The 27,182-nt window shown below is 50.4% G+C and overlaps 1 protein-coding gene across 3 annotated transcripts in view; it reads right to left on the minus strand.

The window, feature by feature from the left end:
• Positions 1–27,182, minus strand: part of NBEAL2 (neurobeachin like 2) — a 106,566-nt gene that overhangs the window by 35,732 nt on the left and 43,652 nt on the right. For 2 of the 3 annotated variants that reach the window (XM_073551161.1, XM_073551160.1), the window contains exons 2-17: positions 16,662–16,750; positions 15,133–15,285; positions 14,102–14,183; positions 13,892–14,022; positions 13,713–13,795; positions 13,508–13,593; positions 11,251–11,551; positions 10,462–10,568; positions 7,704–7,787; positions 5,930–6,013; positions 4,376–4,474; positions 3,187–3,758; positions 2,368–2,500; positions 2,158–2,277; positions 1,568–1,889; positions 1,147–1,229 (exon numbers count right to left, since the gene is read on the minus strand). In XM_073551161.1, the coding sequence (XP_073407262.1) occupies positions 1,147–1,229; positions 1,568–1,889; positions 2,158–2,277; positions 2,368–2,500; positions 3,187–3,758; positions 4,376–4,474; positions 5,930–6,013; positions 7,704–7,787; positions 10,462–10,568; positions 11,251–11,551; positions 13,508–13,593; positions 13,713–13,795; positions 13,892–14,022; positions 14,102–14,183; positions 15,133–15,285; positions 16,662–16,750 (2,529 nt within the window). The remainder of the gene's footprint in view (positions 1–1,146; positions 1,230–1,567; positions 1,890–2,157; positions 2,278–2,367; positions 2,501–3,186; positions 3,759–4,375; positions 4,475–5,929; positions 6,014–7,703; positions 7,788–10,461; positions 10,569–11,250; positions 11,552–13,507; positions 13,594–13,712; positions 13,796–13,891; positions 14,023–14,101; positions 14,184–15,132; positions 15,286–16,661; positions 16,751–27,182) is intronic. The other variant, XM_073551162.1, reaches the window with a different exon arrangement.

A 27,182-nucleotide genomic window follows, 5' to 3' on the forward strand; every position in this document is an offset into this window, starting at 1 on the left:
AGATATGCTAAATCTTCATAGGTAGTGTAGAATATATATATATATTATATAAACCCTGTTGGTCCAGAGATAATATCTAATACCCCTGGTGGTCTAGAGATTATGTATATACATATATATATTTTTTTATAGAAAACCTTGGTGGTCTAGAGATAATATCTAATACTCCTGGTGGTCCAGAGATAATATCTAATACCCCCAGTGACACAGAGATAATACCAGGGGTGAAGAGATGATATCTAATACCTCCGATGGCCCAGAGAAAATATCAAATACCCCTGGTGGCCCAGAGATAATATATAATACCCCTGGTGGTCCAGAGATAATATCCAATATCTGGTGGTCCAGAGATAATATCTAATACCCCTGGTGGCCCAGAGATAATATATAATACCCCTGGTGGTCCAGAGATAATATCTAATACCCCTGGTGGTCCAGAGATAATATCCAATATCTCTGGTGGTCCAGAGATAATATCTAATACCCCTGGTGGCCCAGAGATAATATATAATACCCCTGGTGGTCCAGAGATAATATCTAATACCCCTGGTGGTCCAGAGATAATATCCAATATCTCTGGTAGTCCAGAAATAATATCTAACACCCTGGGGGTCCAGAGATAATATCTAATACCTCCGGTGGTCCTGGTGCTGTAGGGTGGGATTAGTGTTTAATATTAACTCCTTTGTTTTTTTCACTATTTCCTCCTTTTCTTCCAAAAGCCATAACTTCTGCATGCCCCACAGATGCAGCTGTATGGGGGTTAGTTTTCTGTACAGCGAGCTGTAGATTTTATTGATATAATTTGGGGGCACATACGATGCTTTGATCACTTTTTTTGGTGGAAAACACGGTGACTAAAATAAGATAATTCTGTCTTTACCACGTGGTAAATATCTTACATTGGGATAGATCAGACAATTACAGACTCAACGACACCAAATGTGTTTTCTTTTCGTTTTTTTCCCTTTTTTTATTTTTCGATGATTGCACCGGAAGATGAAGAGTCATCAAAACTTTCTTTTTAACTGCTAACTTCAGACCTTTGTTTTGGCCCTTGGAGACTTGAACCTGCAGTCACACTGTAGTGAATAGGAAAATGATACATAAGAGTTCTCAATGTATCACCTCCGTGGCGCCACCTACCTGTGGAGTGTAGAACAGCAGCAGCTTGGTGCCGAGATCAGAAAACTCGCTCTCCGGAGTGAAGGGCGACACAAAGTTTGGTCCTGAAACAAATACAAAGGTAATGGGTAAAAAAAACAAAACAAAAAACAAAAAACAATATTATAGTATTCTTAACCCCTGTAAAAAGTTGTATTGGAGTAAAAAAAAAAAAATTAAAAAAAAAGCCTAAACCCTAAAATCTTCACTGCAGCAGCAGGGATCTGTAACTGCAGTATAAAAGACAGTTCATCAGTGCAAGATATCAGAAACTGCGGCCCGAGAGCCGACACAGTGACATTACAACATGGAGGTCATATCAGTGCTGGAGCGTTATAAGAGGGGCCGATGTCCCTCACAGACCCCTCGTTGGCACGTGCCCCCTTCCCGCCATAGGACCTACCCGCCAGGTACAAGGCCTTTACATGAGCCGGCTGAATGGAGTCATGAAAGATGGACACGGTGCCGAGATGACCTTCTAATGAAGTGGGGGTCCCCCACTCTGTGTCCTGGGTTCCGGCCACAATGGTGGACACAAGACCCTCTCGCGAGCTCTGGGTGCCACCGAGACCCCATCCGTGTCCCACCGCGGTGGCTGGAAAAGATTGGGAGCGGCTGAGCAAGGAGTGTGAGGCGAAGGTGAGGTCCGGGGTATGAGATGGAGAGGAGGACACTGTGGTGGTCGTGCGGTGGCCAGCGGACCCGATACAGCAAGACGTGAAAGACTGCAAAGAGGAGACACAAGCCGTGGATGATGGAGTGATAGTCCATGCAGAAGGTACAAAATACGCTCCCGCCCCAATCTGTGGTATACAAATCTCTCCATGAACCAGGAGGCACAGGATGAGCAAAGCTAAAAGCCCTTCCCTGAATATATGTATGCTTTATGGTTACAAAACTACAATTCCCAGTATGCCTTTACATTCTGCAGAGGTCAGGACATGCTGGATGTTGTAGTTCCTCACGGATTTACACATTTTCGTCTCAGTTCACCTCATTGAGCGATGGAAATCGGAGCGGTGCCGTTTTCCTGAGCTGCCCGTCTGCATAGATATGAACCATGTTCTGCCCGAAAGGGCGGCGCCCGGCCAGGTGCACGATGTCCACACAGTGCTGTCAGATAGAGGACAGAGAGGGGTGAAACAGGACCCAGCACTGCCCCCTGCTGACCAGCGAGAGCCCTGACACCCCTGGGTCACTTACCCACATGGAGTCATTAAACTGCAGCTCAGGAACGGCGACGGTCATATATTCCTTCTTCGTACAGACGGCCACGACCAGCATGCCATCCGTGGTGAAGAACGCCTCGAAGCCCGTCCCGCTCGCTGCAAAGAAACTGAGAAGCAAACAATGTCACGTCTGCTGAATCGCTGGGGATCATATCTGATCCAGGGGTTCTGCATGGTCATATCCTCGGGGCGCGTGCAGTCCCATGTAAATAAGGAAAAGTCCCACAACTTTCTAAAAGGCTTTCTATCTCAATTCCTAAGCATTTCCAAGAACTTCGCTTGCCATCAGTGAATCTTGCTACACTGTATCTCTCTCCTATCTGACCGATACATTGTTACAGTCCCATCAGATGTGTGAGCAGGACCGGATCAGCGCGGGATTTCCGGATGTAGGTTGTGTTTCTGTTCAGTCAGAGCAAGCAAAGATCTTGAAATGGAGAGGAAATTAACCAGAAGAGAAAGTTGGAGAACGGTTCACAACATGGGAAATTTCTTCTAATTTGGAATGACGGGTGCTGAATCATCTAAATATATCGGCCACAGAAACACCAAATTAGAAGATTTTCCGTATTACTGGATGTTGTACTACAGGCATTTCATTCCACCCTGGCCTGGAAGACTCAATCTGGCCCACCCAAACACATGACATGTTCCTGGGGGTCTCAGTGGGTGTATATGGGAACTGTTCACACCTGAAGCTACAACCTTCGGTGGGATCACAGACCAGTGTTCCTCCCAGTGTGTCCACCTCTCGGTATGGCCCCTCTATCCTCTGCAGTTCAGGGGTCCTCACCTGTACAGTTGCTTGCGTCTTCTTCCGGTCTGGGAATCTTCGCTGGCGTCGTCGTTCAGACAGATCCAGGAGTGGAAGGCAAAGCCGGCCCCGGGCCACTTCTGCATGGTGGGCACCATAATACCGGACATACTGGGGGTCAAGTCAAAATACTGCAATGCCCTCTCCGGCTCATCCTTTCTGGCCATGGCTGACAAAGCCCGGATCACCTGCGTTGCATATGGATGTGCGGTGCTGCCGTTCACCCTGAGGAGTCGGATCAGGTCCCGGAGCTCGCTGGGTCTGATGGAAAGTCGACCTAAAGCCTGAAGGAGGTGGATGAGGTTCTCTGCGCACTTTGCATCCAGCTCGCGCTCGCTGCTCAGCGTGGTCAGGATGTGGGCCACCATTCCTGCCTGCACACAGGTCATGCGGTTACGCAGCGTGGCGTCACAGATCTGGTTTAACCACTCCGAGACCAAGATCTGCAGATGTCTCGGAGAAAGATCCGGGATCCACTGGACCAAGATCAACAGCGGCTGCTCATTCTGGATGCAGTTTCTTGGATCAGAGTTGTATGGTCCTTCCACAGCCTGTATGGGGCAGAGTATACACATGGATTAATGTTCTGGCATTTGCTCATTGCGCATCTCAACCAACTTTGTATACAGATCCTGGGTCTACAGCGACCGACACACCAGACAGATGAGAAATGAACGCACGAATCGTCCTGAGGATCCTGTACGCTGAGCAGAGAGACCCCCACTGAGCATACAATGGGGAGGGGGGACTAAGCTACTGCCAGGCTGATCTATCCCCTTTGTCCTTCTAACCACCGTCCAGAGCCCTGGTCCACCCCCAGACTCTTCTGTCCCCCTCGAGACCCCTCTCCTCTGCCTTGTATCTACACCCCTCTGGCAGTGGATTCAGGGCACCATTCACACATTATATAGCTGTGGCTTCATGTATGGGCACCGTTGCAGAGTTGCGAGGGGCTTAGATTAGCACTCAGGATTCCTGATTGCTGCTCTGTGCACCTTCCGATTCTATAGGTGTGGATTACCTTATACCTTGCCCCTGTAGAGGGGACGTCTTGCACGTCACTGACCCAAACATCACAAAGGATCATGGTGACTTTACTTGGGGACTCTCAATTTACTGACCCCCTAGAAGCCACCAGACCGCCCTTATTATCATTATCAGTCCTCACCATGCTCAGTAATTGCTGGAGCAGGCGCTTGGTGGGCTGGCTGCGGCTCTTCAGAACCTCGTATAGATGTGAATACCCGATCCGCTCCTTGAATACTTCCTAGGAAAGCACAAAATACAGAGTACAGCAACAAACAGTCAAACCAAGCACCTGGATCCCTGCACTGACCCCCAGAGATTTGGGGTCCTCCGTGTGGGACAGTAGTGGAACCCTCTGAATGGAAGACAAGTAGGGTCCCTTCCTGTTAGGACAGTAGTGGAGTCCCTTCCCAGGTTAGGACAGTAGTGGGGTTTGCACCAGTGCTCTAAGACAGTATTGGGGTTCCCCTACAGTCCAAAACAGTGTTGGGTTTCCCACCAGTGCAAGACAGTAGTGGGGTCCCCTCCATGGCAGGACAGTAGTGGGATACCCCCCCAGTTCAGGACAGTAGTAAGGTTCTCCCCCAAGCAAGAGAGTAGTGGGGTCCCTCCATGCAAGACAGCAGTGGGGTCCCCCCCAGTTCAGGACAGTAATAAGGTTCTCACCCAAGCAAGACAGTAGTGGGGTCCCTCCATGGCAGGACATTAGTGGGGTCCCTCCATGAAAGGACATTAGTGGGATCCCTCTATGGCAGTATAGTAGTGGGATCCCTCCATGGCAGGACAGTAGTGGGATCCCTCCATGGCAGGACAGTAGTGGGATCCCTCCATGGCAGGATATTAGTGGGATCCCCTCCATGGCAGGATAGTAGTGGGATCCCCTCCATGGCAGGACATTAGCGGGATCCCTCCATGGCAGGACAGTAGTGGGGTCCCTCCATAGCAGGAGATTAGCGCGGTCCCTCCATGGCAGGACAGTAGTGGGGTCCCTCCATGGCGCAGGACAGTAGCGGGATCCCTCCATGGCAGGACAGTAGCGGGATCCCTCCATGGCAGGACAGTAGTGGGGCCCCTCCAAGGCAGGACAGTAGCGGGGTCCCTCCACGGCGCAGGACAGTAGCGGGATCCCTCCATGGCAGGACAGTAGTGGGATCCTTCCATGGCAGGACAATAGTGGGATCCTTCCATGGCAGGACAGTAGTGGGGTCCCTCTATGGCAGGACAGTAGTGGGGTCCCACCATGGCAGAACAGTAGCGGGGTCCCTCCACGGCGCAGGACAGTAGTGGGGTCCCTCTATGGCAGGATAGTAGTGGGGTCCTTCCATGGCAGGACAGTAGTGGGGTCCCTCCATGGCAGGACAGTAGTGGGGTCCCTCCATGGCAGAACAGTAGTGGGGTCCCTCCATGGCAGAACAGTAGTGGGGTCCCTCCATGGCAGAACAATAGTCGGGCCCCTCCATGGCAGAACAGTAGTGGGGTCCCTCCATGGCAGAACAGTAGTCGGGCCCCTCCATGGCAGAACAGTAGTGGGGTCCCTCCATGGCAGAACAGTAGTGGGGTCCCTCCATGGCAGAACAGTAGTGGGGTCCCTCCATGGCAGAACAGTAGTGGGTCCCTCCATGGCAGAACAGTAGTGGGGTCCCTCCATGGCAGAACAGTAGTGGGGTCCCTCCATGGCAGGACAGTTATCACTCACCTTGGCAGAAGGTGAATTCCTCATGATCGACGTCAGTACCCCGATGGCGTTAACAGTGATGGCGTCTGAATCGCTGTCGATCACCTAGAAAGTAAAAGATGAGGAGTCGTCTGATCGGGGACAAAACAATCAATGACTAAAATCAGCATCAGCCAAACACAATACAGTCCACAACACCAAGACGATTTCATGGAAAAAGGTAGGAGAGGATAGGACAACCACCACCACCATCAGATTCTATCACTGAGGCAACCACCGATCACCAGGGGGCGTCACACACAGGAAGATTTTTATTTACAAATGCAGAATATTGCCGAATATTTGGCGTCCGAGCGCCAATCTCCATGAGAGGAAGAATGCACAACTCAGATACCCAGTAATAATGACAATTTCAGTATCACTGCTTGCTGTTCTTGAATAGGACATTCCTGATAACACTTCCTGACTTGGTCCTACTCAGACATCTGAGGACTTGTTACAATAGCAGAGGGTTTCGAAACCCTCATTAATCCTCTGACACCCCAGGATCAACTGCGGAACCTCACACTGGGGTACATGTAGTGATGTGACTGCCCTCTGCCGGCAACGGCGCTCGCTCTGCCCCGCTAACAGCCGCCTCTAGTAACCTGGCACCTGAGATGCCCCCATTACGGGGATCCTGGGGTCTGGGGACAGGCGCGGATGAGGGGCACATTTGGTGACAGACATAATTAACTCCCAGGGGTAGATACTTTCCTGCGGATGGATAGACTGCAGACATATGTGACTCTCGGGGGACAACCAGTCACATCATCATCAGGTTACTGTATACCTGAGGAGTGATGTTCCTTCAGCTCTTTGCCCTTCACCTTTCATGGTCGGCCATATTTACTTTTATGGGAACGTTGCATCTTTCATTTAGTCACAAACATGTTCCTCCTGCTAGTCTTTCACCATGACAGACCCCCTAAATCCTTCTGACTGCGCAGAGATGAAAATAAAAACAATAAAACCAATAAAACCAAGTCAGCATTGGGGGCTGGATGGTAAATGAGGGAGGAAGTAGCTAACTTCTCCTACATCTTAGGTTATGGAGATAAACGGCCCCCACAGATTCCTGACGGACCCCCCGAGACGTAAATCAAAATCCAAGGATGAAGCACAGGAAGCATGGTGTCAGCGGAGGTGACATAACGGCGCAGTAATGGACAGGGCGCCCCCAAAATATTTACCATCTACATGGTGTTGGTGGTCACCGCTGATTCTAGAGATTGCTGTATAGAGAACTGTGAAGCCGGGAACTGCACATAATGATAGGGCTGGAGCTTCAGGAAGATGACAGGGGCCCCAGGCAAAGAGGGGGCCGACCAAGACTCACAAGCAAGAGGAAGCCGCCTGGGCAGGAAAGAGGAGGCAAGAGGAAGGCTCTGGGCACAAGAGGCAGAATATGGCACCGAGCGGAGGAGGGGATACCTGACACTATTCTGATCTTAAACCACCACCTTGAGCCAGACAAAGAACATCAAGAAGAACAGGTCCCACTACCTAATGAGGAAGGGTCAGACATGACAGCACGTGATCACACTGTATGACTCTAACCTATGTATTAGAGTGACCGTGACCCTGTGACCGTCTATTAGGTGGCATTGACCCTTCATCTGGGACCAACAGTACATAAGTGATATCCTGTACTGGACAGCACCCCCCGCTGACACCATACCGGGAATGAGGATGTATTAGCAGAAAGCAATGGGTAGCAAAAAACAATTCACTACACTCCATGACCAGGTAATACCTTCATGATATCGGGCTCGGTCAGCAGCCGAGTGGTCAGATCACTCCCACTCTCCTCTGGCCGGAGACCACTGCTCAAATAAAGCTGTAAAGAGGTCACATGCACAAAGAGCTGTTAATCACACGAGACGAGGGGCGCAGCAAGGGACACGATGCACGGGTGTCAGAGGATGATGGACGGGGGTCAGATGTGCGACCACAACATGAGACACGATAGACGGTGTCAGGGGAAAGATCACAACATGGGACACGATGGACGGTGTCAGGGGAAAGATCACAACATGGGACACGATGGACGGTGTCAGAGGAGGGGACAAAACATGGAGCACAATGGACGACGGTGTCAGAAGATGGGACACAACATGGAGCACAATGGACGACGGTGTCAGAAGATGGGACACACCATGGAGTACAATGGACAGTGTCAGAAGATGGGACACAACATGGAGCACACTGGACGATGTCAGAAGATGGGACACAACATGGAACACAATGGACGACGGTGTCAGAAGATGGGACACAACATGGAGCACACTGGACGATGTCAGAAGATGGGACACAACATGGAGCTTAATGCACTGTGTCAGAAGATGGGACACAACATGGAGCACAATGGACGATGTCAGAAGATGGGACACAACATGGAACACAATGGACAACGGTGTCAAAAGATGGGACACAACATGGAGCACAATGGACGGTGTCAGAAGATGGGACACAACATGGAGCACAATGGACGGTGTCAGAAGATGGGACACAACATGAGCACAATGGACGATGTCAGACGATTGGACACAACATGGAACACAATGGACAACGGTGTCAGAAGATGGGACACAAAATGAAGCACAATGGACGTTGTCAGAGGAGGGGACACAACATGAGCACAATGGACGATGTCAGAAGATGGGACACAACATGAGCACAATGGACGATGTCAGACGATTGGACACAACATGGAACACAATGGACAACGGTGTCAGAAGATGGGACACAACATGAGCACAATGGACGATGTCAGACGATTGGACACAACATGGAACACAATGGACAACGGTGTCAGAAGATGGGACATAACATGGAGCACACTGGACGGTGTCAGAAGATGGGACACAACATGAAGCACAATGGACAACGGTGTCAGAAGATGGGACATAACATGGAGCACAATGGACGGTGTCAGAAAATGGGACACAACATGAAGCACAATGGACAACGGTGTCAGAAGATGGGACACAACATGGAGCACAATGGACGACGGTGTCAGAAGATGGGACACAACATGGAGCACACTGGACGATGTCAGAAGATGGGACACAACATGGAACACAATGGACGACGGAGTCAGAAGATGGGACACAACATGGAGCACAATGCACTGTGTCAGAAGATGGGACACAACATGGAGCACAATGGACAGTGTCAGAAGATGGGACACAACATGGAGCACACTGGACGATGTCAGAAGATAGGACACAACATGAAACACAATGGACGACGGTGTCAGAAGATGGGATACAACATGGAGTACATTGGACAGTGTCAGAAGATGGGACACAACATGGAGCACAATGGACGGTGTCAGAAGATGGGACACAACATGGAGCACAATGGACGATGTGAGAAGATGGGACACAACATGGAACACAATGGACGGTGTCAGAAGATGGGACACAACATGGAGCACAATGGACGGTGTCAGAAGATGGGACACAACATGAGCACAATGGACGATGTCAGACGATTGGACACAACATGGAACACAATGGACAACGGTGTCAGAAGATGGGACACAAAATGAAGCACAATGGACGTTGTCAGAGGAGGGGACACAACATGAGCACAATGGACGATGTCAGAAGATGGGACACAACATGAGCACAATGGACGATGTCAGACGATTGGACACAACATGGAACACAATGGACAACGGTGTCAGAAGATGGGACACAACATGGAGCACAATGGACCGTGTCAGAAGATGGGACACAACATGGAGCACAATGGACGGTGTCAGAAGATGGGACACAACATGAGCACAATGGACGATGTCAGACGATTGGACACAACATGGAACACAATGGACAACGGTGTCAGAAGATGGGACATAACATGGAGCACAATGGACGACGGTGTCAGAAGATGGGACACAACATGGAGCACACTGGACGGTGTCAGAAGATGGGACACAACATGAAGCACAATGGACAACGGTGTCAGAAGATGGGACACAACATGGAGCACAATGGACGACGGTGTCAGAAGATGGGACACAATATGGAGCACAATGGACGACGGTGTCAGAAGATGGGACACAAAATGAAGCACAATGGACGTTGTCAGAGGAGGGGACTCAACATGGAGCAAAATGCACGGTGTCAGAGGAGAGGACACAACATGGAACACAATGGACGACAGTGTCACATGGAGGACAAAGGACTGTGTCAGAGGAGGGGACATGACATGGAGGACAACAGAGGATGATGACAGAAGTGTAGGGTTCAGGCTGTAAGAACACGCAGAGGTCTGGGGGTTATGTCAGTCTTGGCACATGGAGGGCGCTACACAACATTTTTCTCCTTGGATTCCATTGCAGTCTTTATCTTATTGATATATTTGTTGAGAGACAGAGACAATTTGCAATTCCCTCATCATTTTCCACTAGAGAGCGTGCTACCATTACAGACCCCTGAGACCTCAGGAGATCCGGGGGGTCTCGTCACAGGGATTCTGGCTTTTGACCCCCGCGCAGACCTTACCTTGCTGTTCTGGATCAGGCGTATGATGTGCTCAAAGCAATTATTGCTGAGGAATATCGCCTGTAGGACGGGGCGGTCGCTGCAGTCCAGCATCTGCGGAATGGCGCCTAAAATCAAGAGAGAAGCCAGAGAGCGTCTGATGAAGCGAGATCTGCAGCAACGTCCACATTAGCTGCAATTCAGCAAGATTGGAAATACCAAATCAGCATCAGTAATGCAGTGGCCCTGCGGCTTCCCCGGGGTCCGTATGGCATCCGTTATGTAATCCTGGGTGCAGTGTGGCGGTCACGTTCGGTGCAGTGTGGCGGTCACGTTGGGTGCAGTGTGGCGGTCACGTTGGGTGCAGTGTGGCGGTCACGTTGGGTGCAGTGTGGCGGTCACGTTGGGTGCAGTGTGGCGGTCACGTTGGGTGCAGTGTGGCGGTCACGTTGGGTGCAGTGTGGCGGTCACGTTGGGTGCAGTGTGGCGGTCACCTTGGGTGCAGTGTGGCGGTCACCTTGGGTGCAGTGTGGCGGTCACATTGGGTGCAGTGTGGCGGTCACATTGGGTGCAGTGTGGCGGTCACATTGGGTGCAGTGTGGCGGTCACATTGGGTGCAGTGTGGCGGTCATATTGGGTGCAGTGTGGCGGTCATATTGGGTGCAGTGTGGCGGTCATATTGGGTGCAGTGTGGCGGTCATATTGGGTGCAGTGTGGCGGTCATATTGGGTGCTGGCTGAGTATCCGGGATAACACGGATGCTATTTGGCTGCGGTACCCCCCGTACCCCTGGCCTTGGCGACTACTTACGCAGCATGCTGATGCGCAGGGCCAGCAGCCCTTCTTCCCAGTGGGGCCCCGGCGCCATCTCTGGAGAACACAGGGGCCGGTCGCAGTTTAGGACCTTGAAATAGCAGTCGAGGATGTGTCTGATCTCCACCCTCCGGCGCCCGGGGCTGCTGCCGTGCAGGATGTGGGTGATGGCGATGAGGCAGTCCAGTGCCAGCTGCAGCAGCCGCGGGTCCCTGTCCTCCTGCGCCGCGCACCAGCTCTGCAGGACCAGCATCAGGACGTCCACGGAGGCCGGGGTGATGAGGTGCAGCGCGTTCCACTGTAACGAGGACCATCAACCATTCCATGAGACATGTTAAAACAAACAACACATTTTATTGGGTCCGCCTCACAATTTTATGGCGTTTTCATGGTGGTCGATTTGGTGGAAGCTCCCGGATACGACACTGGAGACATTTTATTATCCTCTAGATCCCTCTCTAATAATGAGGGGGCTTCATCAGCCGACAAGATGGTTTATTTCTGTCACCAGAGGGGATTTCACTGGTAAAATCACCACAAACTGTGCTTACAGGGGATTTCTACATTTATCAACAATCAGTCATAAACTGGGGCTCATTAAAGGGAGTGTCCCCTGTGGAAACCCCCAGTTACTATGGCGGACGAGGGGAACCCCTGTGATCACATCTGTCCTCGGGATATGAAGTATGAATGGAAGGACACAGGTAGACCAATTTTGGCAGATCAGAATTTAGTAAAAGTGCGACCATGACAGGGGACCCGCAATCTAAAGGGACATACGAAAATGGATCATGAAAAGACCACATCCCCTTTAATGGGGCCTCGATAAAAATATAGGTGTTGCCCCTAACAACCAGAGTAGCATTAATATTCAAAATCATGCTGCCAGTGGCAACAGTGTCCAGCTGTCATCTTCTCAACCACCGTTTCCATAGCAACCAGAGTTCAGCACATCTATGTCCATAACAACCAGAGTTCAGCGAATCTATGTCCATAGCAACCAACATTCAGCTCTTATTACGTTATCACGCGCAGTGTGTCAACAAGATTGGAGCTTTTAACTTTTTCCAACCCCAGCAACCAAATTTTAGCAGACTTTTTCTGACAGCTTCTGGGATTCAGTGTCCTTGGCAACCCGAGCATCTTTTTCTTACTGACTGGTTGCTATGGACACTGAGGTCCAGAATCTGAGTGCTAAACCCCGACTGGTTGCTATGGAAAAGGAGGTTCAGAAACTGAGCACTAAACCCTAACAGGTTGCTATGGACACTGAGGTCTAGAAACTGAGCGCTAAACCCAACAGGTTACTATGAACACTGAGGTCCAGAAACTGAGCATTAAACCCTAACTGGTTGCTATGGACACTGAGGTCCCGAAAATGAGCGCTAAACCCTAATAGGTTGCTATGGACACTGAGGTCCCGAAACAGAGCGCTAAACCCTGACTGGTTGTTACGGACACTGAGGTCCAGAATCTGAGCGCTAAACCCTGACTGGTTGCTATGGACACTGAGGTCCAGAAACTGAGATCTAAACCCTGACTGGTTGCTATGGACAATGAGCTCCAGAAACAGAGCGCTAAACCCTGACTGGTTGTTACGGACACTGAGGTCCAGAATCTGAGCGCTAAACCCTGACTGGTTGCTATGGACACTGAGGTCCAGAAACTGAGATCTAAACCCTGACTGGTTGCTATGGACAATGAGCTCCAGAAACGGAGCGCTAAATCCTAACAGGTTACTATGGACACTGAGGTCCAGAAACTGAATGTTAAACCCTAACTGGTTGCTATGGACACTGAGGTCCAGAAACTGAATGTTAAACCCTAACTGGTTGCTATGGACACTGAGGTTCAGAATCTGAGCGCTAAACCCTGACTGGTTGCTATGGACACTGAGGTCCAGAATCTGAGTGCTAAACCCCAACTGGTTGCTATGGACACTGAGGTTCAGAATCTGAGCGCTAAACCCTGACTGGTTGCTATGGACACTGAGGTCCAGAATCTGAGTGCTAAACCCCAACTGGTTGCTATGGACACTGAGGTCCAGAATCTGAGTGCTGAACCCCGACTGGTTGCTATGGACACTATAGATAAGGAAATGAAAGCTTCTAGCCTTACAGGCCTACATTTTTTGTCATTGATAGCTGCCCCAGTACAAGATGGCGGAGCGGTACAGAGAGGACAGTAGTGGCCCTATGCGTTGTCCCAAGAATCCGAGTCTTCATATCCATGAAAAAACATGGCAGACTCTCACCTTAGAGCCGGTGATGATGGCTCCGAACAGATGGACCAGACGTAATTTGACCGAGTCAGGAAGATGATCTCCATTGTGAAAGGCGTCTACAAGAAATAATAAACTTTATGTAAGCTACTGCTCTAAGTTATCAGCCACTCCAAACCTGGGAAGTTCTGACGCCATGTTGACCCCCCTCCCCCCAGCACTCTATTCTGCGCCTTACCATGAAAGAAGCTGCAGAACTCTGGGGGCAGAGCGGCGGGGGAGAACTTATATTTACTCTTTTCTTTTGCGCTCACAATTTCCCTAAGAAAAAAAACAGAGCAAAATATAAAAATCACCGTCAGTGGGCAATATCTCCAGTCATCCGCCGCGCTCCGCAGGACCCCAATCTGCACCCACCCTCCCTGCTGTCTCCTCCACGTCTGGTACGGATCGAAAAGGCATTCACAGAGGTGCAGGGCGTAGATGGTGACGCTCTCAGTCAGCGAGCGCTGCGCTCGCAGCTCCTCTTCATGTGCCGGACTCTTTAGCTACAGGGGAGGAAAAGGAAGCATTCTAATGACCCGGAATATTAACAAAAATAACATCTATAACATGTGACATTTTTACCTTGACCGTAGATGCGGTTAAGAGATGAATGACCTCGCAAACGAACACCGGCGTCCGCTCCTTTTCCACATTCTCCAAATTCCTGCAAGAAGCCAGAAGTCAGTGAGAAAACATGGCGGCTACGGCGCCTGACAGCCAAATTATAGCCGGAGGGGTCACCGTGATTTAGAGACGCCCCACCCTCCTCCCTCTGCGCCTGTATGAGCCTCGTGTCAGGGACGGTGCTCTCCTGGACGCCATTTTCCATGCCAGCGACTGGGCCACGGTCACACAGGTCAGAGGCGCTGCAGATATTTCAGCACCCGGAATCTGCTACAAAGTCCACATGGAATCCTTTAGCCTTTTCTGCAGTGGATTCCTTGGCACGTCATTGGAAGGGCGACATGGAAATCTCGCCAAGAGGCGGATGGGCCCATCAGACACTTGCAGAATTTTTGGTCCCATCTGGACGGTCATGTGACTACTAAGCTCCACCCACAATAGGAAAATGTATAAAAATGTGACCGGGAATGATGCATCATGGGATACGCCGCATGGCTGCGGGATTGGTACAAATTGCTCTTATATTTCTTCGCTGGGGGGGGGTTTCCCAAATTTCTTGGGGGCTGCAGTGCGGCCGTCCATGGGGACCCTTCATTTACAGAAGTCCCCTGCCCCATATGATGGGGGGGCTGCAGGCCAATGTGGAGGATACACCTGTCCCGAACTTCTCCCCTTTTCTGTCCTAAAATCCTGCAGCCATGATGGAATTGGTTACCATGGTAACTGAAGGGTCCTGAGCTCTCACAGTGAGCAGAAGGTGGGGGGCTCGCAGAAAACCGCGGTCGCCCCCGCCTCCTGCATCATTACACAGGCGGGAGAGATATTTATAACTGGGATCCGCTCACGCTGGGGACGCCCCAGGGAGACAAGGGGCCAGAGCGGTGCCGGCGGCCCGGACGGGAGACTCTCAGCTGAGAGCGCCAATGAGGCCTGAATGACCGCCCAGGGACCCCCGATCAGGGTGCTTCCTATACCATCGCCCCCCGCACCTGCTGATGATGATGAAGAACTTGAGGAGGAGAAGTGCCTGGTTCACGCTGACGTCAGAGCCAATATCCTCCGCACACACACCAAGCTGCTGGCTCAGGACCTTAAGAACCTCTCTGGGCAACACCGGGATCTCTGACGAAGAGTCCTCGGGCCTGGAAGGAAAAACACCAGCTTAATGACGCAACAGCATAATATAGTGACCGCAGCTCTGGAGGTGACTGGAGGATAAGACACAATGTAATAGCAGAAGAGTGACTGCAGCTCTGGAGGTGACTGGAGGATAAGACATGATGTAATAGCAGAATGGTGATTGCAGCTCTGGAGGTGACTGGAGGAAAAGACAAGCTGTAACAGCAGAATAGTGACTGCAGCTCTGGAGGTGACTGGAGGAAAAGAAGCTGTAACAGCAGAATGGTGATTGCAGCTCTGGAGGTGACTGGAGGATAAGACATGATGTAATAGCGGAGGATAAGACATGATGTAATAGCAGAATGGTGATTGCAGCTCTGGAGGTCACTGGAGGAAAAGACAAGCTGTAACAGCAGAATAGTGACTGCAGCTCTGGAGGTGACTGGAGGAAAAGACAAGCTGTAACAGCAGATTAGTGACTGCAGCTCTGGAGGTGACTGGAGGAAAAGACAAGCTGTAACAGCAGAATGGTGATTGCAGCTCTGGAGGTGACTGGAGGAAAAGACAAGCTGTAACAGCAGAATGGTGATTGCAGCTCTGGAGGTGACTGGAAGAAAAGACAAGCTGTAACAGCAGAATAGTGACTGCAGCTCTGGAGGTGACTGGAGGAGGACACAATGTAACAGAATAGTGATTGCAGCTCTGGAGGTGACTGGAGGATAAGACACGATGTAACAGAATAGTGATTGCAGCTCTGGAGGTGACTGGAGGATAAGACACGATGTAACAGCAGAAGAGTGACTGCAGCTCTGGAGGTGACAGGTGGATAAGACACAATGAAACAACAGAACAGTGACTGCAGCTCTGGTGGTAACTGGAGGATAAGATACAATTTAACAGCAGAATAGTGACTGCAGCTTTGAAGGTGACTGGAGGATAAGACATAATGTAACAACAGAATGGTGACTGCAGCTAGGGAGGTGACTGCTGGATAAGACAATGTTACAGCATAATAGTGACTGCAGCTCTGGTGGTGACTGGAGGACAAGACACAATGTAACAGAATAGTGACTGCAGCTCTGGAAGTGACTGGTGGATAAGACACAATGTAACAGCAGAATAGTGAATGCAGCTCTGGAGGTGACTGGAGGATTAAACACGATGTAACAGAGTAGTGACTGCAGCTCTGGAGGTGACTGGTGGATAAGACACGATGCAACAGCAGAATAGTGACTGCAGCTCTGGAGGTGACTGGTGGATAAGACACGATGCAACAGCAGAATAGTGACTGCAGCTCTGGAGGTGACTGGTGGATAAGACACAATGGGACTACAGAATAGTGACTGCAGCTCTGGAGGTGATTGGAGGATAAGACATGGCAGTCACCCTGCTTTCCTACCTTCTAGGCTCCAGCGTGTTCACGGTGATGATCTTCTCAAAGTTGGTGACAAAAGCTTCTAGCCATTGCTGCAGGTAATTCAGGTCTTTCTGTAAGAAGAAGGCATCAATTAAGAAGCAGCCCCCCATAAACCAGGACCCCCAATATGGCGACCACCTCCTGCCCAATGTGATTCGAGTTATAAGTAATAATAACCAATAACACTGCGGCCGATGGGACAGGGGGACGCCGAAGCTCTGAGGAGGATTCCACAGGAGCCATCCCCATAGGCGAAAATCAGAGGCTCTCGGCCTCCGCGGAGCGCAACATTAACCCCTTGTGTTCACAGCCCCCTCAAATCGAAAACAAAAAATATGACTTTGGTGCCGGTAAGTTCTATCGATGATGCAAAGAGGAAATCCTGCCGAGACCTCGCTCTTACTTCACTTCTGTCTCGATTTCCCATCCCGTGTACATCGCGATTACAGAACGCTTTCCTGGGAACGAGCGGGGAAGACGGGGTGTCGTCATGTTTGGTATTTCATAATTTTTCATTTAAGATGCTAACTTCAAAATCAGGTGGCGCTGATGGCCGCCTACAGATAGACGGCCTCAGCGACGCGTTTCGCAATATTTAAAGGTACACACACGCCTGGTCCGGCAGCATTATTTCTTTCCCATGCCATATTTTACCATAGCTGAGCAGATCTGCCGCTCAGGAATCTGGTAATGCTGGGTGGGAGCTGCAATCACAGCCACGCTGATCCCCCCCCTGCAGGAACGACCAACCTGTGAGCCGCTGCAGCGTCAGGGATTTTAAAAGGTCACAATTTTCTCCTCTAAGAATTTGTATTTCAGCAGAAATCTCTCTTCAGCCGGCGGAGATCGAATATCTCGCTTCACGGCGTACACACGGGGCTCCTGAGGCGCCGCAGACGGCTACATCCCAGGGGTGAGGCTCGGCACTCGTTCTCTACCTACAGGAATTATTTCTGACATTTTTCACATTTTGAAAGATTAGGGGGCCATTAAGGGTTAAAGTGACCTACTGTGTTTAAATTCATTAAAGAACAGGTCACTTCAGATGTCATAACAACAAGTGTGTCTGCAGAAAGGAGAGCGGAAAAGGTGAGCACACAAAAAAAAAAATAGTACCGCCCCTGCTGAACATGCCCACCCCCGCTCAGGAAAGGGAAAAGGAAAATTTGGCTTTGCGCTTTCCTAGAGACGCGGTCAGCCATCTAAAGAACACCAGCTGATGTGGAAGTACGTCTCCCACCATGCCGCAGGTCGTTAGGGCATGCTGGGAGTTGTAGTTTTACAACAGCTAGAGGGTCACAGGTTGCGGTGACTTGTCCTAGAGTAAACCCCTGCGTAAAGGATGGACGGTGGAGGCCCAAGACGCGGCTCCTGACCAGATCAAAGCCCGGATGCAGCAACATGTGGAGACATTGTCCCCAAACATCAGCCACAAAGACAAACTAACGTGATGTCACGCGGCGCCGTTATCTGCCGGATCGGTCACCGCACGTCTTATCACAGCCGCTCACTCACAGAGCTGGGGCTTGTTTTTCCATTAGATAATCTTATAAAACGTTTTACAAGTGAAGCAAAAAGACGACTCCATGGAGCGAAAAATAACAAAATGCTAAAAAGTCATCAAATGATAAAAATAAAACAAAGTAGAATGAGAAGAAACCTCAGTTCATGACTGAACAGAACAGCCCGTCGCTCCGTGCAATGTTCACACCCTGGGGCGAAACGCAGCCTCTCCATTTGGTGCAGTGTCTGGACGGATCTTCACGTACGAGGACGGCGGCAGAAGCCGCTGGTGTAAGAAGCCGACGTTTTAGCCGCAGATTTCGAAATCTGGATTGAAAAATTCACAGGAATAATGAACCAAGATTTCAAAATCCGCAGCAGGTTCCTCACAACTGCATTTACTCTGGGGTTTTTTTTTGCCAAAAAAGTCACTTTTTTCAGTGTTTTTAACGCAAATGAATACAGAATAAACACAAAAAAAGTAAAATCCATGTAAAAATGCATCAAAAACTATTTCTTGTAGCTATTTTCCTGCTAACATAATTTTTTGGTGCAAAAAAATCTGCTGCCATTCCGCTCCGTGTGCACAAAGCCTTAGGGGGCATTTATATACCAGAAGTGTCGCCGCTTTCTGTTACACTTGTTCCAATTGTTCCCCATTTTCAGGATCTCTGCATTGAGTGCCAGTAACCCTGCACAGAGTCCTGATACATTGTATCCTCTGAATCCATCTGTATCCACTCCCCAGCTGGGCGGGCTGTGCAACAAGTGATCTCAGCCACTGACAGCAAGCAGAGATTGCAGCCCTCCCCACACTCAGGACCTCACAGCCAGGCACCGCAACATCATATTTACCCGGCTGTGACGAGATGATCGCCTGTACGTGACCGCAGCCTCTGCCGGCCATGGGAAATGCCAACCCTACACCCAGCGGCTCCGCAGGTCACCCTGATGACCTGTGACAGAAGAGCAGAGGACTCCGGCCATGGTTCCCAGATATTGGGAAACTGCACTTTGAGCACTTTCCAGCCATAATCCTATTAACTATAGCGGAGAACTGCGAAGGAGACATTGACCCAACTGGGGGAGAAATGTGCAGGGGTTATTATGACAGGGCGGCGCAAGATGTCAGCAATTAGTTGTCAGACTCCTATTGCTATTATCATGTCCCTTCGGTTGTCAGGAACGGTCACGTGGCGAACAATGGGGAAAAGTGAAAACGTACAGAATATATATAACTCTGTATATATAATGACCAATTACCGCGGATCTGCTGAGGCCATCTGAGTAACCATATGTCAGGGGTGGACCATCCCTTTAAAGCGGCCATAGTTGTCAGCCTTAGTAGTAACAGAGATATAGACTGGATTCAAGAGCGAAAAACCAGAGCAAAAAAGCACAAAAAATCCTAAATCACAAAAGATGGCGGCCATTACTGGGAATATCCCGCTATCCCCAGGATCCAACACGTCAGTACAGTATCATCACACGTAGTCAATTACCTGCTCAGGTCGTAGTGTTATCATCCAGTCACAGGGCGCCATTACTGGGAATATCCCGCTATCCTCAGGATCTCGCACGTCAGTACAGTATCATCACACGTAGTCAATTACCTGCTCAGGTCGTAGTGTTATCATCCAGTCACAGGGCGCCATTACTGGGAATATCCCGCTATCCCCAGGATCCAACACGTCAGTACAGTATCATCACACGTAGTCAGTTACCTGCTCAGGTCGTAGTGTTATCATCCAGTCACAGGGCGCCATTACTGGGAATATCCCGCTATCCACAGGATCCCACACGTCAGAACAGTATCATCACAAGTAGTCAGTTACCTGCTCGGGTCGTAGTGTTATCATCCAGTCACAGGGCGCCATTACTGGGAATATCCCGCTATCCACAGGATCCTACACGTCAGTACAGTATCATCACACGTAGTCAGTTACCTGCTCAGGTCGTAGTGTTATCATCCAGTCACAGGGCGCCATTACTGGGAATATCCCGCTTTCTCCAGGATCCAACACGTCAGAACAGTATCATCACACGTAGTCAGTTACCTGCTCGGGTCGTAGTGATATCATCCAGTCACAGGGCGCCATTACTGGGAATATCCCGCTATCCACAGGATCCTACACGTCAGTACAGTATCATCACACGTAGTCAGTTACCTGCTCGGGTCGTAGTGTTATCATCCAGTCACAGGGCGCCATTACTGGGAATATCCCGCTATCCACAGGATCCTACACGTCAGTACAGTATCATCACACGTAGTCAGTTACCTGCTCAGGTCATAGTGTTATCATCCAGTCACAGGGCGCCATTACTGGGAATATCCCGCTATCCCCAGGATCCCACACGTCAGAACAGTATCATCACACATAGTCAGTTATCTGCTCAGGTCGTAGTGTTATCATCCAGTCACAGGGCGCCATTACTGGGAATATCCCGCTTTCTCCAGGATCCAACACGTCAGAACAGTATCATCACACGTAGTCAGTTACCTGCTCGGGTCGTAGTGATATCATCCAGTCACAGGGCGCCATTACTGGGAATATCCCGCTATCCACAGGATCCTACACGTCAGTACAGTATCATCACACGTAGTCAGTTACCTGCTCGGGTCGTAGTGTTATCATCCAGTCACAGGGCGCCATTACTGGGAATATCCCGCTATCCACAGGATCCTACACGTCAGTACAGTATCATCACACGTAGTCAGTTACCTGCTCTGGTCATAGTGTTATCATCCAGTCACAGGGCGCCATTACTGGGAATATCCCGCTATCCCCAGGATCCCACACGTCAGAACAGTATCATCACACGTAGTCAGTTATCTGCTCAGGTCGTAGTGTTATCATCCAGTCACAGGGCGCCATTACTGGGAATATCCCGCTATCCACAGGATCCCACACGTCAGTACAGTATCATCACACGTAGTCAGTTACCTGCTCAGGTCTTAGCGTTATCGTCCAGTCACAGGGCGCCATTACTGGGAATATCCCGCTATCCACAGGATCCCACACGTCAGTACAGTATCATCACACGTAGTCAGTTACCTGCTCGGGTCGTAGTGTTATCATCCAGTCACAGGGCGCCATTACTGGGAATATCCCGCTATCCACAGGATCCTACACGTCAGTACAGTATCATCACACGTAGTCAGTTACCTGCTCAGGTCGTAGTGTTATCATCCAGTCACAGGGCGCCATTACTGGGAATATCCCGCTTTCTCCAGGATCCAACATGTCAGAACAGTATCATCACACGTAGTCAGTTACCTGCTCAGGTCGTAGCGTTATCGTACAGTCACAGGGTGCCATTACTGGGAATATCCCGCTATCCCCAGGATCCAACACGTCAGTACAGTATCATCACACGTAGTCAGTTACCTGCTCAGGTCGTAGCGTTATCATCCAGTCACAGGGCGCCATTACTGGGAATATCCCGCTATCCACAGGATCCCACATGTCAGAACAGTATCATCACACGTAGTCAGTTACCTGCTCAGGTCGTAGCGTTATCGTACACTCACAGGGTGCCATTACAGGGAATATCCCGCTATCCCCAGGATCCCACAAGTCAGTACAGTATCATCACACGTAGTCAGTTACCTGCTCAGGTCGTAGCGTTATCGTACAGTCACAGGGTGCCATTACTGGAAATATCCCGCTATCCCCAGGATCCAACACGTCAGTACAGTATCATCACACGTAGTCAGTTACCTGCTCAGGTCGTAGCGTTATCACCCAGTCACAGGGCGCCATTGCTGGGAATATCCCGCTATCCACAGGATCCCACAAGTCAGTACAGTATCATCACACGTAGTCAGTTACCTGCTCAGGTCGTAGCGTTATCACCCAGTCACAGGGCGCCATTGCTGGGAATATCCCGCTATCCACAGGATCCCACAAGTCAGTACAGTATCATCACACGTAGTCAGTTACCTGCTCAGGTCGTAGCGTTATCGTACAGTCACAGGGCGCCATTACTGGGAATATCCCGCTATCCCCAGGATCCAACACGTCAGTACAGTCTCATCACACGTAGTCAGTTACCTGCTCAGGTCGTAGTGTTATCATCCAGTCACAGGGCGCCATTACCCTGGCGGCCATGTTAGAAAAAAACATTCCTCCGAACCATGGGGGGAGGAAATGTCACAGGATCGGGGGCACAAGCTGAAGAGTTGTCAGCCCTCCAGCGAGACTCAGAAGAGTAAGAACCAAACATCAGGAAATGCAGAGTCACCGGAGGCAGCGCAACACTTCCTCTGCTATGTGCAACAAAACCACCACAAGTGAGCGCACCGCCAGCACCATGACAACCTGTGTCCTGAGAGTGGAGGCATCCTTCCCCGAACACAGAGATGCAGGTCATCAGTATCACTGGAAATTACGTACTGCCCCTTTAAAATGTTTTTTTTTTCTTCATACGATTTTATGTTTTTGTTTGAAGCTTTGACTTAAAGGGGCAGTCAAGATCCAAATACTTTCCTCTATCTATGGTCTCATTTGCATTTCTTTTGCTACAATTTCTCCAATACATTTTTTTCATTAAATTCTGAATCAGTTTAAATTTTTCATCAGAATATGTCCACCAGGGGGTGCTGTATTCCAATGTAATTGTGATAGATGTCCCCGCCTCACATCCTTATCCACTAGGGGGCAGTATGCGCTCAGGATGACATGAAGTCTATGATTGCTCCTTGTTTTACATCCTAATTTGTCCACTAGGGGGAGACATAATGCCGCAGCGGCTCGGCACCACAGACGATCATGTACAAATCCGACATTGTACAACAAGTTCATCATGTCACGACCTCCGAGTGCAATGTTACCACCTGAGATGTGACGAGCACGGCCGCCTAAACGTAAAGCAGTACCAGAAAAAAAAAAAAGAATTATTAATGCAAACGAACAGTTTAAGTGAAGAAAGACGACATGGTGGAGACGTCGGGGCGGTTGGAGACTCTGGAGGACAATCTGGTCAAACTCCAGTCACATTCTGTGCACAGAATGATCGGTAATAGTTGGTTCTTTCTGTGCACAAAGTTTGTCACGGTTCTCGGCAGCACATACTGGTTAGTTTGTCACGGTTCTCGGCAGCACATACTGGTTAGTTTGTCACGGTTCTCGGCAGCACATAATGGTTAGTTTGTCATGGTTTTCGGCAGCACATACTGGTTAGTTTGTCATGGTTTTCGGCAGCACATACTGGTTAGTTTGTCACGTTCTCGGCAGCACATACTGGTTAGTCTGTCACGGTTCTTGGCAGCACATACTGGTTAGTCTGTCACGGTTCTTGGCAGCACATACTGGTTAGTTTGTCACGGTTCTCGGCAGCACATACTGGTTAGTTTGTCACGATTCTCGGCAGCACATACTGGTTAGTTTGTCATGGTTCTCGGCAGCACATACTGGTTAGTTTGTCATGGTTCTCGGCAGCACATACTGGTTAGTCTGTCACGGTTCTCGGCAGCACATACTGGTTAGTCTGTCACGGTTCTCGGCAGCACATACTGGTTAGTCTGTCACGGTTCTCGGCAGCACATACTGGCTACACAGAGCGATGTGCTGCCGAGAATGATGATTTTTAAGTATGGCAAGTCAAAATTTCACCAGAAATGAGGCAATCCGCGGTCGTGTAACACAGGAGATCGTTCAGGGTGAACCCCACTCTACACTGCCAGATTATCAGGAGACAGCACTCCAGGGAACGCCGATAAAAGCGCAGTGTAAATCCAGCCGACGCTGCGATCAATACAAGTACAGAGAACAATAAGATGACGGAACCATAATATAAAAATACATGAGAAAAACCTCAAACCACAAAAACAAGGAATCGAAAAGAAAAAAAAAAAAGTAATGAGGTGAAAAAGCAAACTGGCTGACAGCGGGCACCACACAGCAATGCCCGTCCTGCTAGAGACCTGGAGATGGGCTGCAGCTCACAGGTGAGGACCGGCCAGAGGACAGGCTGCAGCTCACAGGTGAGGACCGGCCAGAGGACAGACTGCAGCTCACAGGTGAGGAGAGAACAGAGGACAGGCTGCAGCTCACAGGTGAGGAGAGAACAGAGGACAGGCTGCAGCTCACAGGTGAGGAGAGAACAGAGGACAGGCTGCAGCTCACAGGTGAGGACCGGCCAGAGCACAGACTGCAGCTCACAGGTGAAAGAGAGGACAGAGGACAGACTGCAGCTCACAGGTGAGGACCGGCCAGAGGACAGACTGCAGCTCACAGGTGAGGAGAGAACAGAGGACAGACTGCAGCTCACAGGTGAGGAGAGAACAGAGGACAGGCTGCAGCTCACAGGTGAGGACCGGCCAGAGCACAGACTGCAGCTCACAGGTGAAAGAGAGGACAGAGGACAGACTGCAGCTCACAGGTGAGGACCGGCCAGAGGACAGACTGCAGCTCACAGGTGAGGAGAGAACAGAGGACAGGCTGCAGCTCACAGGTGAGGAGAGAACAGAGGACAGGCTGCAGCTCACAGGTGAGGAGAAAACAGAGGACAGGCTGCAGCTCACAGGTGAGGACCGGCCAGAGCACAGACTGCAGCTCACAGGTGAAAGAGAGGACAGAGGACAGACTGCAGCTCACAGGTGAGGACCGGCCAGAGGACAGACTGCAGCTCACAGGTGAGGAGAGAACAGAGGACAGACTGCAGCTCACAGGTGAGGAGAGAACAGAGGACAGGCTGCAGCTCACAGGTGAGGAGAGAACAGAGGACAGGCTGCAGCTCACAGGTGAGGAGAGAACAGAGGACAGGCTGCAGCTCACAGGTGAGGAGAGAACAGAGGACAGGCTGCAGCTCACAGGTGAGGAGAGAACAGAGGACAGGCTGCAGCTCACAGGTGAGGACCGGCCAGAGGACAAACTGCAGCTCACAGGTGAGGAGAGAACAGAGGACAGGCTGAAGCTCACAGGTGAGGAGAGAACAGAGGACAGGCTGCAGCTCACAGGTGAAGAGAGAACAGAGGACAGGCTGCAGCTCACAGGTGAAGAGAGGACAGAGGACAGGCTGCAGCTCACAGGTGAGGACCGGCCAGAGCACAGACTGCAGCTCACAGGTGAAAGAGAGGACAGAGGACAGACTGCAGCTCACAGGTGAGGACCGGCCAGAGGACAGACTGCAGCTCACAGGTGAGGACCGGCCAGAGGACAGACTGCAGCTCACAGGTGAACAGAGGACAGACTGCAGCTCACAGGTGAAGAGAGGACAGAGGACAGGCTGCAGCTCACAGGTGAGGAGAGGACAGAGGACAGACTGCAGCTCACAGGTGAAGAGAGGACAGAGGACAGGCTGCAGCTCACAGGTGAGGAGAGGACAGGCTGCAGCTCACAGGTGAAGAGAGGACAGAGGACAGGCTGCAGCTCACAGGTGAGGAGAGGACAGGCTGCAGCTCACAGGTGAGGAGAGGACAGAGGACAGGCTGCAGCTTACAGGTGAGGAGCGGACAGAGGACAGGCTGCAGCTCACAGATGAGGAGGGGACAGAGGACAGGCTGCAGCTCACAGGTGAGGAGAGGACAGAGGACAGGCTGCAGCTCACAGGTGAGGAGAGGACAAAGGACAGGCAGCAGCTCACAGGTGAGGAGAGGACAAAGGACAGGCTGCAGCTTACAGGGGAGGAGCGGACAGAGGACAGGCTGCAGCTCACAGGTGAAGAGAGGACAGGCTGCAGCTCACAGATGAGGAGGGGACAGAGGACAGGCTGCAGCTCACAGGTGAGGAGCGGACAGAGGACAGGCTGCAGCTCACAGGTGAGGAGCGGACAGAGGACAGGCTGCAGCTCACAGGTGAGGAGCGGACAGAGGACAGGCTGCAGCTCACAGATGAGGAGGGGGCAGAGGACAGGCTGCAGCCTCTCTCCTCTGATCTGAGGACACAAAGTAGAATTCTTGGAGGGATTGTCCACTTTAGCTCACCTGAAGGTAACAGGTGGATCCCTCTCAGTGACCCCTGGTTATGCGGCTGTACAGAGTGACGATCACTTCCTTATCCTGGCCAAAACAAATAACACAATCTGGACGTCAAGGTGGACAATGCCTAGTAAAGCATCAGCCAATGCCTGTCCTTTCGGCATGGAGTACACGCGGTTTTCAGGATCTCTGCATGGAGTCAGTGAGTGAAAACCTCCAGCGAACAATTATCTGTGCGGTGATGTGCTGGATACGCAGGAGCTTTGATCGCTGCACTGTGACGAGCCATGCACCTGTGCACCCATCACATGACCAGCAGCGTCCTCTCCGCTGACTGCAAGCGGAGGTCTTATAAACTTATCCACTGAAAGCAGAATACAATTTATAATGGCTGCACAAAACCAATGGAGGAGAACCGGCTGAAACCGGTGGCTCTCCAGCTGTGGCCACACTACAACTCCCATCATGGAGGCTAGATAGTTGGGCTCATGGTCCTGAATAGCAGACAGGCCATAGGTACAGTTAGGTCCATATATATTTGGACAGAGACAACATTTTTCTAATTTTGGTTCTAGACATTACCACAATGAATTTTAAACAAAACAATTCAGATGCAGTTGAAGTTCAGACTTTCAGCTTTCATTTGAGGGTATCCACATTAACATTGGATGAAGGGTTTAGGAGTTTCAGCTCCTTAACATGTGCCACCCTGTTTTTAAAGGGACCAAAAGTAATTGGACAGATTAAATAATTGTAAATAAAATGTTCATTTCTAGTACTTGGTGGAAAACCCTTGGTTGGCAATGACTGCCTGAGGTCTTGACCTCATGGACATCGCCAGACGCTGTGTTTCCTCCTTTTTGATGCTCTGCCAGGCCTTCACTGCGGTGGTTTTCAGTTGCTGTTTGTTTGTGGGCCTTTCTGTCTGAAGTTTAGTCTTTAACAAGTGAAATGCTCAATTGGGTTGAGATCAGGTGACTGACTTGGCCATTCAAGAATATTCCACTTCTTTGCTTTAATAAACTCCTGGGTTGCTTTGGCTTTATGTTTTGGGTCATTGTCCATCTGTAGTATGAAAC

The sequence above is a fragment of the Dendrobates tinctorius genome, unplaced genomic scaffold (assembly GCF_039654945.1).
Source record: "Dendrobates tinctorius isolate UK_male_01 unplaced genomic scaffold, ASM3965494v1 ptg000173l, whole genome shotgun sequence".
NCBI classification, from domain to species: Eukaryota; Metazoa; Chordata; class Amphibia; order Anura; family Dendrobatidae; genus Dendrobates; species Dendrobates tinctorius.